The sequence below is a fragment of the Psammomys obesus genome, unplaced genomic scaffold, assembly GCF_907164565.1.
Source record: "Psammomys obesus unplaced genomic scaffold, mPsaObe1.curated_primary_1811, whole genome shotgun sequence".
In the NCBI taxonomy this organism is placed as follows: domain Eukaryota; kingdom Metazoa; phylum Chordata; class Mammalia; order Rodentia; family Muridae; genus Psammomys; species Psammomys obesus.
In genome coordinates, this window is record NW_026596109.1 from 3,581,362 (window position 1) to 3,597,475 (window position 16,114).

General features: G+C 43.9%; 1 protein-coding gene across 1 annotated transcript in view; it reads left to right on the top strand.

Moving 5' to 3' along the window:
• Ror1 (receptor tyrosine kinase like orphan receptor 1) overlaps positions 1–16,114 on the top strand; it is a 324,533-nt gene that overhangs the window by 186,871 nt on the left and 121,548 nt on the right. Inside the window, exon 2 of the mRNA XM_055629113.1 lies at positions 3,255–3,326. Within this exon, the coding sequence (XP_055485088.1) occupies positions 3,255–3,326 (72 nt within the window). The remainder of the gene's footprint in view (positions 1–3,254; positions 3,327–16,114) is intronic.

A 16,114-nucleotide genomic window follows, 5' to 3' on the forward strand; every position in this document is an offset into this window, starting at 1 on the left:
CCCCCCCCACACACAAATCCACACATATATCTCCATGCATACTATGCATGTGTTTATAGTTTTAGGGTATGTAATAATCTCAGGCCTGGGGAGGCTGAGGTAGGAAGCTAGTGATTTCAAGATGATCCCATGCTCCCTAGCAATGCCCCATCTCTGAAAGCCAGCCACGACAGAATGTTTCGGTGGTTGTGACTCCGTGGCGGAATGCTAGCCCACCAACTCGAGTCCCTGCGGCAAGGCCCCAGGGACCTCCTCCTCAAAAGGTCCCATATTCTGTATTGCGTTTCGTCACCGGTCTCTACCCAGGCAGACTAGAGCAGAAGTCATCAAACTTTCCATAGGAGCGTGCTGAACGAGCAATGACTTTTCTGTCTCCTAGCGACCAAGTACAAATGAAAAGGGGAAAGGGAAAGAAAGCTGAGAACCCGCTGCACAAGTGTTAATGTGTAGGGTCAACCTTCCAACCCCGGCAGGTGCTAATGTTGCTAGGCAGATAAAAAGCGTAAATGACTCCACGCTGGTTGAAAATCTACCAGGGCCAGATAACCTGGGAAGGACTCCTTGTTTGCAACGGAAGGCTCTCTGAAGTGCAAGAGGTATGCAGATAAGAACAGGTCTGTGCTCAGGACAGATATGGCGCCAAAGACTGCCTTTCCTCTGGCAACAGGCATCTCTGAGGGAGGGTAATAGCTTCATCGGGTCTTTGCAATTGTTCCCTCATAGAAAACCTCCAAGGTTTTCTTCTGATGTCTCCAAGGACATCAGAAGACAGAAGGTGGGCTTGCCACCACAGGAGACTTAATAGTACCATTCTGGGTCCAGACTAGCTACTCTGACTTTCTGCTTACCCTTTGCTGTCACAGCCACTCATGGCATTATTTCGTTCTGTTTAAGCTATTTTGCCGTGTCCTTTCCAGACGCTGAGCTCTGTGAAGCAAGCACTGCCTTGAGTTTGTTCACCACTGCTGAGCTCATTCAGGGACAGAGCTCAGTAAATATTTGTTGAATGGACAGATGAATGGATAGGCGCTATCAATGAACAAGTGAACTTAGAGGAATTAAACTCTAGAAGGAAAGTCCTTTTATTCCTTTTGATCATTCATTCTCCAAAATGCTAGTATATGTACTGTGGCTTTAGGGAACACTCAATACAATTTAATTCCATACCTTGTGTATAGGACTTAACCAAAGCTTCATTTATTTAGCAAAACTCAAGAATAAATTCCCAGGCAGTACTGTAACAGCAATGTGAAAGGCTGCTTTCTTGAATCCCTTACTTTTTTTTTTTTAATGGCCAGTAGCCTTACTGCATAATAGACTTTTACTATAAAATACAAAATGGGACTGTATGCAGGCTGAGCAGAACAGAACAGGAGATAAATAACACAGGGAAGGATAGCAGAGGGAAAAGGAGGTGTGGCCTGGAGGTTCCTTTTAGGGGAGGAACATAGAATGAAAAGTCGCATGATGACAGAAATCAAAAGGGAAGTGTGTTGATGTCATTAGACCTCTAGGTGTCTGCAGCAACCAGGAAGAAGGGAGCCTCCAGAGAGAGGTAATACCAGTGTCCAAGCAAGCATTTTCCGGCATTCTTTTCACTCCGTCCTTGCCGGTTTGCCATGAAGCCAGGAACAAACTAATCAGCTTGTAACATCCTGTTAGATAAATTGCCCTTTTGACTTCAGTTCCCCTTCAAAGCAGCGGTTCTCAGCCTTCCTAATGTTGCAACCCTTTAATACAGTCCCTCATGCTGTGCCGACCCCCAACCATAAAATCATTTCGTTGCTACATCGTAATTGTAATTTTGCTACTGTTACAAAACATAATGTAAATATCTTCTAGGCAGGATATCTGGTGTGTGAACCCCGTGAAAGGCTCATTCGACCCCCCCCAAAGGCTTTGCAACAGGCCAGTTAAGAACAGCTGCCTTAAAGTATCTAGAGTGATGGGTAAAGAAGCAGACCAGGGCCGTGGACAGAGTGTGCTGTGTGTGTCTAATTTCCTTCCCACCTGTTCCAGGACAGGGAGGAAGGTCTTCCAAATCGTGTTTCTGCAGTGTGTGATGAGTAAACAGGCTGGAAGTGACCTTTCCAAGGTTTCTGCGGGCAGACATTAGTCCCTGATAAAATGACAAGGGCGTAGACCACCTCTAGCCACTGGGTGGATGCCCAGCAGTAAATAAGAAATTACAAGAAAGTCCTTCTGAAGCCAGAGATAAGGTTTGTCTCATAGCCTTCAGTTCTAGAGATCCCAGGCCACTGGAAGGCTTGTGGGTATGGCCAGGCACTGTGCTTTAATGTCAGGCCTCCTACTTATTAAGGTTCAGCTTGCTCTCAAATTCAGACCTGTTTTTAGGGGCTAATTAAAATACACTATCTTGAAAAGACTATAGTGCAGATGCCAAGCTTAATAGACAAAAAGAATTATAATAGATTCATGATGTTTGCAAGGGATTGAAGGTGGGGTGACATCATATGTGCTTTATCTGATGGCCTTGGTCCCCCCAGATCCTGCCCAGCACAAATGTTGTATGTGTGTACATAGCCCAAGGAGATATTACAACAACCTTATGGAAAGTATGTCAGTAAAATGATGCCATGGCTTGAACTTTTCTAAAAGAACAGCAAAAACATCCTATGTGCGGCACAGTCTATTGCTGAAAAGGTTTTGAATCTTCATAGTACATTATGTCCTGTAGATGGTTGATTTGAATATTTGCTTTAAATTACAGCGGCTTTGAAAATTACTGTTTAATTGTAGTCACCACAAATGACTCTGTACGTTCAAATACTTAGCTCTCATTTGCCTTGACTTAAAAGAGCCAGCATTGAGCACCAAATTTTTCTGTCCCCAGAATCATAAACTCAGTGAATAAAAGTGGGAATGAGGACAATGTTATGTTGTCCATTTTTTTCCCTCTGATAAGATTCTTGAGTGTATTAGTCCAAGGCTGGTCTTCTTGGCAAGACTAGTTTGTTAGAATGTGGTTGTCTTTGTTGGTATAAAGGTTTGCTATTGACATAGCTCTTTCCATTTTAACCCTCAGGGTGGAGTTTTAAAAGCACAAGTCTGGCCTACAGCGTGGGTGGCTTGGACGGCCTCCGCTGACTGCTACAGCCGCCTCCCTTATACTAAACCAGAGCACTGTGACAGTCTCTCTCTGAAGGAAACCCTTAGGATGTAATACATTGACCAGCCCAGAACTGACCTTATTAAATAATGCTCTCTTTCCACCTCCCCCCTTCTCGTTCCAGAAACAGAGTTATCCATCAGTGCTGAGCCAGTGCCTACCTCATCCTGGAACATTTCAAGTGAAATCGACAAAGGTATGCAAAGGGGAAAACAGGGGACCAGGGGAGGAAGGAGGAGAAAGGGCTCATCCATAGCTTGGCCCGCTCTTCATGACATGGGCTGCTGTCCACGTCTTTAGGAGGCGGCAGCGGCAGAAATAACCGCCCCCTCCCCCCAGCTCATTTGGTGAAGATTTAACACTTTACTATTTGGAATTATTTCTGAAGATGTTCTTTTCTTTTCTTCTTCCCTTCTTCTAAAATGTTCCACATGGTTAAAATGGTTCAAGATGTGAAGTGTGCCATTTCTCACCTTCCTGCCTCTAATCCCAGTGGGTCACGTTTAGGGGATTTGTTTCAGCCTAAGGCATGACTGGTCTAAGACGTTGGCTGGGTGACCTTTCTGGACAAGCATTTGGGTTGTGCTTGTGGGGTTCAGGACCCAGCATCCAGAATGCTTGTAATTACCTGTCCGTGCAGACAGCAGCTTCCTGAGGACATGTGGGTAATAGGTTCCCACCATGAAGTTGCTGCTTTGCATTAATTAAGGCCTGCCATCGTGCTAAGCATTGGCTGCTCTGAGGAGAGCCTATGGCACAGGCATTCTGGCTCTGTTGGCCTCTCCAGCCTTACTTCTTTTTAGTCCCGTTTGTCTTACCTCCGTATCTCTAACTGTTTTTCTGTATCATCTAGTATTTCCTGTTCTTCTACCTGGCTTTACCCTTTTTCTATTTTTTTTTTTTTTCATTGCCAATACCCACCTTCCTTTTCCTGTGAGGAGCAAATTCTTTCTCTTTCAAGAGTGAACACAAGCTCTATGCCATCCATGGGCTTCTTCAGTTTCTTGCAGAAAATACCCTTTCTTTCCTTAGAACTTTCACTACCTCATTCATTCATTCACTCATTCATTGTTTCATCCAGTGATCCATTGCTTAAATTTCTATTTGTTTTTTAATTTAGTTTTTTTTTTCAGAATGAAGGAAATTTATTATTATTAATTTAGTTTCTCATATGTTACATCCTGATTGCAGTTTTCCCTCCCTCTTCTCATCCCAGTCACACACACACACACGCACACACACACACTCCCTACGCATCCACTGTTCCTCCATTTCCCTTCAGAAAAGAGGAGATCCCCCAGGGATATCAACCAAACATGGCATATCAAGTTGCATAACACTGGGCACCTCCCCTCATATTAAGGCTGGACAAGGCAAACCAGCATGAGGAAAAAGATCCCAGAAGCAGGCAAAAGCATCAGAAACAGCCACCCCACTCCCTGTGTTAGACATTCCACAAAAATCACCAAGTTACACAACTATAGCATACATGCGCAGGGCCTCCGTTAGAGCCATGCATGCTCCCCGATTGTCATTTCGGTGTCAGCGAGACCCTATGAGCCCAGCTTTGTTGATTCTGTGGGGTTTCTTGTAAAAGAAGTCAAAGTATATTTGCTTGCAGATGATATGGTAGTATACACAAGCAACCCCAAAATTCTACCAGAGAACATTTACAGCTGGTAAATGCCTTCAGTGAAATGGCTGGATACAAGATTAACAACAACAAATCAATAGCCCTCCTGTATATAAATGACACACAGGCTGAGAACTAAGCCAGGGAGGCAACACGCATTACAAAAGCCACAAATAATATAAAATATCTTGGGGGTAACTCTAACCAGGCAAGTGAAAGATCCGTATGACAGGAACTTCAAGCCTTTGAAGAAAGAAATTGAAGAAGATGAAAAGATTTCATAGATCAGTAGAATTAACAAAGTAAAAGTGTTCATCCCCCAAAAGCAATCTATGGATTCAATACAATCGCCATCAAAATTTCAGCACCATTCTTTATAGATCTTGAATGAACAATACTCAACTTTATATGAAAAAACACACCCAGGATAGCTAAAACAGCCTTGCCTAAATTTCTTACTAATCCTTTCTCTTGCTACTGCTTGTTGAATTAGGATCCATAAATGAATCAGAAATAGGTTTCTTTCTGTCTGTTCTTCTCTTAGCCAACATGGTACTTTAAATAGCCATCTTCCCTTAAGGCTGGAAGAGGTTTGTAGACAGATGCCTACAAATCTACCTTGTTCTTTGGTGGTGGGAGTGGCGGGAGTGAGGACACAGACTCTTGCCCATGTTAAATCCTCAGTAAAGGTGAGTAAAATGATGAATCTCACTGTACTATGCAAGAAGCTGTTTTGATACGTACAGTGTGCAAATACTCATGTCCAATCTCTTACCAAGTTAAGGAGTTTGCATTCTCACCTTTTCTTATCACCATGATAGAATACCTGAAAAAAAAAAAAACTGGGCTCACGGTGTGTGGGGGTACAGTCCATCATGATGGGGAAGGCAAGGCAGAGGTCACGGTGGCTCACAGCTGCGGCAGTGGGATTCTGAGGCTGCTTTGGCAGACCTGGAGGGGCAGAGAAGTCAAGCTAGAACTAGGAGCTGGCAATAATCCACCAGGCCCCTTCTCAAAGCCCCACTGCTTCTAGCTACATCCTGTGTCCTTCAAGTTCCACAGCCTCTCCAAACAACGCTACCAGCTAGGGAGCAAGTATTCAAACACATGAGCCTATTCAGGCCTCTACCAGCTCAAAAGTCATCAGCCAAGAATCCTTTTGTAATCAGCTGTTTCTGCTGCTAAAATCCTCCCTGGGGTTTTAGTTTCAGAATATGGGAAATGTCTGGAGGTGGACGGTGTGAATGGCTGTGATAGTGGGACCGGACTGAAGTGGCTCACTGGCAGCCTTCTTGGTTATGCCTTTTCCCAGTTCTGGCCCAGGCCTCTCTCTGTTTCCCATGGAGCCATCCTGCCACCCCCTTCCCTCCCATGATGGTTCAAACCGAACTGTGAGCCTAGGTAAATCCTTCCTCTCCTAGGTCGCTTCATTCTGCCATCATAGAGATGAGGAAAAAGATTAATACAGGCGTTCTTCAGTGCAGTAGAAGAGGCTTTAAACAATTCCTTTCACCTTCGTAGATTTACTCAAAATCATTTCAGTCCAACAGGAGGGATAGGTGTTACAAAGGAGTAGTATAAGATCACAAATTTTTTTTTTTCTGGAAAAAAAAAATGATTCTTGCATGCTCCTTGCTAGGCTCAAGTGAAAGCCACCAGGGTCAGCTGTGCATTCTCTCTGGCCCATTCCTGAGAGTCTGAATACATAAAACTGTACCTCCACCCTCTGGAGCTTGCAGAAGTTGGTCCACTATGAAGCAAACATCTGATGATAGGGACCCACAAAATAAGAAGGCAGTAATGGTTCCCCATCTGTGAGCTCTGGAACCCATTACAGACATCATCAAAAGGCAGCAGTTGGTGGGAGGATTTCTTCAGACAAGGTTGAAAAATTTGGCATTCCTGCGCCAGGCCAGATTTCCTGGAGGGCTGTGAGAAACTCCTAATTACCCTTTGTTCTGGGCAGTGTTGTTTCAGAACAGCTCTTGCCAAGACCTCGTGCTTAAACACCGCTTTGCCTGGTTGTATTACATACAACGCCCATGTGCTCCGAGAAACTGCCCATAGCCTTTGCTGCCTGAGCAGAGTAGGAAGCTCCCCCCTCCACACGGCTCAGGCACTCTTGGTTCTGCTTCCAGTTATCACAAAGAAGCCTGATTTACCTCTCGCCATTTTCTGCAAATGAGTCCATTTTTAAACTTTTTATTATAATTTATTCCCTTTGTATCCCAGCTGTAGCCTCCTCCCTCACACCCTCCCAATCCCGTACTCCCTCCCTCTTCTCCTCCCATGCTCCTTCCCCAATCCACTGATAGGGAAGGTCCTCTCCTCCTTCCCTCTGACCCTAGCCTATCAGGTCTCATCAGGACTTGGGCCTATGTTACACCTGACTATTTCAGGCCTCTGGGTTATACTAGTATAGAGTTCAAACTGATTTGTAAGGATGTCCTGTCTGTGTCTCCTTCACTTATCTTCTAGACCCACAGGGAGGGGTTCTCCTTAAGGATCTTTTCCAGGACTTTAACCTCAGCATTGCTCCTAAAACATATATCTGCTCATTCATTCGGTAGTCACACGTAGTAAGTATGGGCCAGGGCCACACACAGGTGAAGCACTTGGTGAAAATAATGAAAGTGCCTGCTCTCTGGGGGAAGTTAGCAAAGCCCGGATGTCACAGCTAACCCCTTCTGAATGGGTGCTGTGGACTACCATCAAAACTCCAGGGAGGCACTGCTGTGTCCATTTTATAGGCAGGAAAGCAAGTCAGAGCAAAGTCAGAAGCTAATAAAATGCAGAGGCAGAATTTTGTGCCTCAGTACCCACTGTAAGCCCTTTCTATTATATTCCATTTCATTAGAGTTACTACAGTAGCTGATTCTGAGATTTAGCACATTTATAACTTTGTATTTTACATTAGTCTGATCATAAGAAATTTGTATGATTTTTTTTTAAAAGAAATTTGTATGATTTTTTTTTTAAAGGAGGAAAAGGATGTAGACAGAGCCGGGGGTGGGGGAGTGGAATAGCTTTTCATTTCCCAACTATGGTAAGCTACCTCTTTTACAAGTTTAAATAGTTCAGATCTTGCTTTTAAAGACTCTACAGACCAAATTTGCATCTTCTTGATTCTCTGAGCTTTTTAAAAGTCAGCATTCCTATTTTTCCCACTAAGTCAGCTCACGTGCTTTTGTTGTTTCCTTGAGTGCTGCATGCTTTGCCCAACTAATAGCCACTGGAGGTAGGGGCAACCACGTACTCTCTCTGGCATATTTTCCTGTGGTAGTGAGCCCTGGATTTCACAATTAATACTCTGCATTCTTCCATAAGACGCTAATAGTCTAGTAAGAGAAAGAACCAAAATGAAGTGGGCACATAGCAGGCAAATGTATAATGCACTCCACAGCACAATGGGAGTGGCGACTCGAGAGCTGAGTGTTATAGGAAGGAGGAGAAATAGGACACAAAGGAATACATCTGGCCATGCTCTTCATCTCTTCTCCTCTGCCCAAATGAATGACAGGCCTGCATACTCATTTTCTCATACAGTTCTTCCTGGGTGTTTTTCAATTTTCAAGCAATGTTTCCTTATTCAGAATCAGGTTTCTACTCTCGGCTTTCACGAAGATATAATTGCCATCCCAGAAGGTGAGAAGAAAGAATGTGCACAGTCTGTGAGTTGGGTGAGGATTGTAAGAAGCATTTATATCATCAGACGGCACAGCACGTATTGCCCTCATGCTTTACTGCAGAATCAGCTTTGTTGTCAACATCGATTATAACAATATAGTAAATATATAAATAACTCCTCATGGTTGTAGAGCAAATGTCACTCAGCAGACAATGACAGCAGCACCTTATGCAAATGATCCAGTTCTGCTGGTCGCAAGGAAGCTGGAGCTTAGATGGAGTTGCTCTTTGCTCTGAATATACTCAGCATCTCTGAGTACCATTTACCTGTGATAAAATACCCAGCCAAAGCAACTTAAGGGAGAAGGACTTTGCATTAGCTCATGATTCCGTTGCTAGGGCAGCTCAAGGTAGCTGGTCACTTCACATGTTTAGTCATGAACAGAGGGTAAGAATGCATACACACTCAGTGGCTTGCTTGGGCTCAGCTCAGCTTTTCCACTCATCCAGTTCAGAGTCCTCTGCCTAGGGAATGGTGCTTCCCACAGGTGGACTTGGTCTTTCCACATCCATTAACTTAATTAACTTTCCACGGACCTGTTCGTAGACCAACCCAATGTAGACAATCCCTCATTGGAACTCTTCTTCCCAGGTGACAGGTTCTGCCAAGTTGACTACAGAGTAGGAGCCTTGTGTTTGGTTCCACTGCCTTTGGGTCTGCCTCTCGTGATGCAGATCATAGATTAGAGAGGGCACAGTGGAAGTGAACACAGGAAGCTAACAGAGAAGAAAGGCCTGGGGTTCTAATAACCACTCAAGGACGAGCCTCTGTGGCTTAAAGTCAACCTACCAGGCCATGCCTCTTAAAGGTTTCACCATCTCTGAGTAATACTAGCAGACCAAGCCTTTCACACACGACCTTTGGAGGACATTTAAAGTCTAGACCAGAGCCGGGGACATTCTTTGGCTAATTTTGCAGTTTTCTTCCACTTTTAAAATTGTATACCTTGGGAATTCTTGGCATGTCCTTGACATGAGTTTAATGGAAACAGACGCATAAATCCTCCCTTTTCCATCATTATATGAAAGAGATTTATTATAAGACTCTTACTGAGATTATTACAAATTGTCATTAAATCATTTCATGCATTGTTTTCCTGTCGTATTTATAAAAGTCTGGAGGGCACTGCTTTGGGAATGTCTATTCTAATAAAAATTGACTTGGTTCTGGACAATAGGAGCAGTGTTTTTCAACCAAAGTCTGAGCTATCTGGGGAGAGAAAGAAAATATGCTAGAGTTGTCACTGGATTCTGGGAGTCAGAGGGATGGGGTACTTAGCTCCACTATCCTGATGACATTCCATGCTGAAGGTGGGTCCCTGTAGACTGCTCCCTCAGCGTCAGCTCCTGAGGCAGGCAGCCAACATCCTGGAGCAGCTGCCACTTGCCTTGGGTGATTCATGTGTGAAAGCGTCTCCCCCATAAGAATGTGGGCCATCAGGCTCTTCCCAGAGTGCGGCTCTTATCATCCCAAAAGTGTTTGCTCATATGAATGCATCCCAGTTGGGAAGTTTAAGGATATGAAGGATGGTTGTCTTATCCTAATACATAACCTTTTGGTCTGTAGTATCTTATTTGGTTCCATTAGTTTTAGTGCTTAACAGAACTGGGCCTCCTATGCGAGCTGATGTGCATTCTGGTATTATTTCACAGATAAATTTAGACTGGCCATGAATCTCTGTCTCACAACCCAGATGGTTTATCTCAGTGTTCCTGTAGTCCATTGTGAAGCCTTGAATTTGGGCATAAGCCTCTACGCACGTATGCGGTGCTGGCAGTGTGGGTAATATTCAGGTCTGTGCTAGCCAATGCTCTCTACTCTCGGGTCTCCCACACCCTCCCCCGTCTCTCTCTCTCTCTCTCTCTCTCTCTCTCTCTCTCACACACACACACACACACACACACACAAACACACACCCTTGTTATGTGAGAGATGGCAATACACAATCAGCTGCCAGGAACATTCAACAGTAGTCCCTTTTTCTTTTCCCTCCTGGCTTCTTTTCTCAGGACAAACAGGCATTCTTCTTCTCTTGTGTTTTCATTTTGCAAACTATGTTGTTTCTGACAGTGAACTGGGGAGGGAATGTGCTATTTTTATGCAAGGTGGAAATGTCATCAAAATGTGAATATGAGGTGATGTTTCTTGGGGGATCATTTCACTCGGTCTTGCCTATGTTTAACAGACATGACCCAGAGTCTTCAGTATTTTTGTGATGAGAGTAGGACTATATTTCCTTGTTTTTAATTGCTGAGTAGTATTCCATTGTATAAATGTACCACAGTTTCTGTATCCATTCCTCAGTTGAGGGACATCTGGGTTGTTTCCAGGTTCTGTCTATTACAAATAAAGCTACTACAAATATGGTTGAGCAAATGTCCTTGTCGTATAGTTGAGCCTCTTTTGGATATATGCCTAGGAGTGGTATGGCTGGATCTTGAGGTAGCACTAACTCTTCCTAATTATCTGAGAAAGCGCCAGATTGATTTCTAAAGTGGTTGTACCAGTTTACATTCTCACCAGTAGTGGAGGAGGGTTCCCCTTTCTCCACATCCTCTCCAGCATGTGTTGTCACTTGAGTTTTTGATCTTGGCCATTCTGATGGGTGTAAAGTGAAATCTCAGGGTCATTTTGATTTGCATTTCTCTGATGACTAAGGATGTTGAACATTTCTTTAAGTGTTTCTCTGTCATTTGGTATTCCTCAACTAAGAATTCTCTGTTTAACTCTGTACCCCATTTTTAAAATTTGGATTACTTGAAATTTGCAGGCAAAAGATCATCCTGAGTGAGGTATCCCAGAGGCAGAAAGACACACATGGTATATACTCACTAATAAGTGGATATTAGACATATAATATAGGATAAACATACTAAAATCTATACACCTAAAGAAGCTAAGCAAGAAGGAGTAAGATGATCAATCCTCACTCAGAAAGGTGAATGGGACAGACATTGGAAGAGGGAGAAAACAGGGAACAGGACAGGAGCCTACCACAGAGGGCCTCTGAAAGACTCTGCCCAGCAGTGTATCGAAGCAGATGCTGAGACACATAGCCAAACTGTGGGCAGAGTGCAGGGAATCTTAGGAAAGAACCTGGAGGGGACAAGAGCTCTACAAGGAGAGCAACAGAACCAAAAAATATGGGCCCAGGGATCTTTTCTGAGACTGATACTCCAATCAAGGACCATGCATAGTGATAACCTAGAACCCCTGCACAGATGTAGCCCATGGCAGCTCATTCTCCAAGTAGGTGTCCTAGTAAGGGGAACAGGGGCTGTCTCTGACATGAACTCAGTGGCTGGCTCTTTGTTCAACTCCCCATGGGGGGTTTCAGCCTTACCAGGCCACAGAGGAAGACAATGTGGCCAGTCTTGATGAGACATGATAGGGGAGGTCCTCCTTCCGTTCCATCAGAACCTAGCCTATAAGTGGATTGGGAGAGGGGCATGGGAAGGAAAGAGGGAGGGAGGGAAGGATTGGGAGGGGTGGGGGAGAGGATGACAGCTGGGATACAAAATGACTAAATTGTAACTTAAAAAAAGAGTAGGACTAGACCAGCCCTAACTGCACAGCTTCTCAGGGTTATTATTCTAAACTGTCATGGGGACCAGACCAAAGAACTAAGCCCCCCAGGTTTCAGAGGAGGTTATCAAGGAGGATTAGCTTGGTCACAGCCCTGTGAAAAGGTTTTATTTAAAAACCTTACTCTGTATGGTGTTATCATGTATTCACAGTTTAAAATGTTACTATTTTTAGTTGGTAGGGTATGTGCCCATGAGTGTAGGTGCCCTTTGAGGCCAGAGATGTTAGGTAGACTGAGAGTAGACATTACAGGCAGTTGTGAGCTGTGGAAAATGAATGCTAAAATTAGAACTCCAGGTCCTCTGGAAGAGCTGTAAGTGCTATGAACTGCTAGGCTATTCCTTCTCTCTCCATTTGTCTATAGTTTAAACCAGACCTATTCTTCAAAATCATAGAGAGGGAAAATAGAAAGGTGGTGTCCACGGGCTAAAAGGAAGGGAAGAGGAAAAGAGCTTTTGATGAGTATATAATTTTAGTTTAAGACTATAAACAATGTCTGAAGATGGATGATGTAGAGTACTGTGACGGTGTAGACGCCGTGACAGTGTAGACGCTGTGATGGTGTAGACGCTGTGACAGTGTAGGGATACTGTGACGGTGTAAACACTGTGACAGTATAGACGCTGTGACGGTGTAGGATACTGTGACGGTGTAGACGACGCTGTGACGGTGTAGACGACGCTGTGACGGTGTAGATGACGCTGTGACGGTGTAGAGCACCTTGAATAGATTCAATGTCACAGGACTGTTTACTTTCAACAATTGCAAGTAAGATGCTGCTCCGAAGTTTTGAACACAGGAAGAACGAAGTACAGTTTCCTTTGCTGAGTTTGGAATCTATGTGCCCCTTCTCCCTGCTTCCTCATAAAGGAGAGGGTACCCAGAAGGAGAATGCTAACACAACTGTTTGTTTTATTGCCTTGTGTTTTGTTTTCAAGATGATCTCACATTTGTACATACAGAATAAGGAGAAAACCGGCCTCCTTATCCCTGTGTTGTAAATGAGCAAACAGCCTCCGAGTTGTACAGCTATGGGTAACAAAGTTGCTTCCGGAACCCAAGGCTCTGAATGGCTTTTCCAAGTCAATGTGACGCAATGTGAAAGTTCTCAAATCAGTGCCTAACATTTGTACTTGTTAACCTTGGACACGGACAGGTCATTTCAGAATATATATTTTTTCAAGAATTTCTTACTCTGACTTATTTGGAATGTTTTGGACACAAATTAGTTTTGTCACCTCATTATCTAAACACAAGAACTTACTAGGATTTACCATCTGCTAGGATCTGTTCTAGGTACCCTCTTTGTGTTAACTCATTTACCAGAACAACTTATTTATATTTTTACTTGGAAGTCATAATTGCATTATTTGAGGGTAGCATTGTTAGCACTTGGGGACACAGAAAGCACAGCTCCCCACTGTCACCCAACTCGCCGGGGGAGTTTCCCCTTGACTTTTGGGGATCTTGACTAAGCCCAAATCAGGATTTGTTGCTTTAATGCAAAAAGAATTTCAGGTCCAGCCAGCATATGAAGCCGAGTAGGAGTTGAATAAAAGTCGCTATTGTAGATTTAAGCATGAAGGTCTAGAGAAAGACACTCAAGAGAAAAGACATGTTGCCTTAACACAGATATGGACTTCTTCAAGAAGAATGGCAGGAAATAAGACATACCCAAGGGTGGGCATTAGCTCCCAAAGGGAGCGCATTGTTTTTATTTTGTGGTTGTTGTTTCTTTGTTTCATTTTGCTTTATAGCAGCAGTATATAATTTTGGTGGAGTCTGAAGTTACACTTAAGGGGTTGCTAAGAAACCTAGCTGAGGTCACCTGGTGGTTCCTGCCAGACACCTAATAAGATTTTAATTGATTAGCCCACAGGGATCCAGGGCAGCATCAGTTTGTTTGAGATTCTCTGGTGATGTCAAGGGAAAGGAATGAGCCTCTCCTTGGGGTCTTACCCATTCCGGCCTTAAGCCCGGCTCATTGTTACTTTAACATTAACGATCTGTGTTCAAAAGGGACAGAAACTCTAGGCATCCCTTACAGCCAGTGTGAATGAATCGTGTTGGAATTCTTACTTCTCAGCTGGGAGAAGCTCCAGTCATGCTCTGGGGTGAAAGGATCTCCTCCTCTCTCCGTAATTTCCCCCGTTTGTCTAGCCTGCCTAGTCACACTCCACTTGCTTGGTGTTTTCCACCTCGTGTGACCCACCCAGCAGCCTGAGGGAGCAGATGCTACAAAGAGCTTACCATCTGAAAGCATTTGTCTCTCTGAGGAGACAAGGGAAAGAACCAGGATTTGAACCCAGATCTCCCCACTGCTTCACTGCTGCTCCAATTACAGAGGGTGTGTCTTGTGAATCACTGCCATCTCTCAGTATCGATGATGTCATCAGCAGGGCTGGGGCAGTGTCCAGGAATGGACACTGGTTGGCTCATAGTTTTACTTCTTGTGGGACTTCTAAATTTCATCCAGAAATTCTGGCTGGAAATTTGATTCAGTTGCTGAAAGCACTGAAATACAGCTTTCATGTTCATGCGCAATTTGCTTTTTCGTTTTCTTTTATTATCCTGAGACTTACTGTAAATCACCCTATCCCATCAGTCCTGGGGATTCTGATTATGTTCCTGGGGTCCTGCTAAGAGCAAGGGCAGTAAATTACTGCCACTTTGTTTGAAAATTTTTTTAGCCACAGTACATTAGCTGCTTTTGTTTGCTTTTCCACTGGTGGTATGCACACTTCTGTTTCAGAATTTGTGTTTCTTGAATGTGAATAATGTATATTGCAAGATGGAATGATCAGAGAAAAAAATATGAAAGTGGGTGTCCTGTTTGTCGTCTGTAAGATCTTAAAGCATCTGTCTGCCATGAAAATGAATTATGGAGTCTTTCTCTCTCTTACTTACACACACACACACACACACACACACACACACAAACACACACCACAAACACTTATTTTCTACATTCTGTTTTCTCCCAAGCTTTTCATTTTACTTCCTTTCCCCTAAAGTGGCTGCTAAATGACCGATGTAATGCTTACTATAGAGAAATAGGAAGAGATGCGTTCTTCAGGCTTCCCCGGGTGTTTTTGTATATTTGGAAGATTCATAGATTTCTAGAATGCCGGGGAATGTGTATTAGTGTAAGTTTCTGTTCCAAATTTTCTGACATTTTAACTAAATAACTAACTAAATAACTAACCAACTAACCAAGCTCTTTAAAAGGCAACAAATGAGACTAATTAAAAGCCAGACCTTAAAAGATTGTCAAAATGTCAACAATAGTTGTGTTCTCTTAAATCCATAGCATTGGCCCCGCAGCACCTGTCTTTCTGTAAGGTGACCTAAAAAGGGCCATCCCTAACTTCAGCAACTCCAAATGTGACATGGGAAGCCTCGGCGGCCTTTGATAGTTCGCATCTAGTTCAAAGGAGACATGTGTTTAGATCCTTTGATTAAAGTGCAGAGAAAGGAGGCCTAGTCAATGTTAGCAACCCAGGGCTGTGGACATCACTTGAGCCTGTGTGACAGCGATGCTCATACGTGCTCTAGAGGCTAAAAAGCCGCAACACCGTGCAGAGCCCTGACCAGTTTGAAAATGAAGTAGTTTTCCCAAAAGCACCCCCCCCCCATTTCTACAGCATCTTTGGAAAATAACTCAGCGTGTTTGAAGAGCAAGCTTGAGTTAGAGAGTTTTCAGTCCTTACCAATGATCTGTTTTAAAGTCATGGATATGTTTGATTGGACTTTGTACTCACTATTGTTTGGGGAGGCGACCCACCTCGAACACTTCCCGGTCATCTGATGACTGCTGCCTTGACTCGTCATGGGACACCTCCAGCAGCTGGCACTGTCCTTCATAATCTTGCTCCACTGTGAGAGTTATTGGCCAGACTGAGGGCCCTTGACCCAGGAGGGAGCAATCTGATGATTTTTCCTGGAGATGTGGATTCCATTCTCAGCTCCGACCTGTTACTGTTTGTGAGTCAAATGTGTGTGGGGAGGGGATTATTCGCCAAGAGTGGTGGCCAGGGCTGAATCTGGATGAGGGGGTGGGGCAGAGTCTCGTCTATCA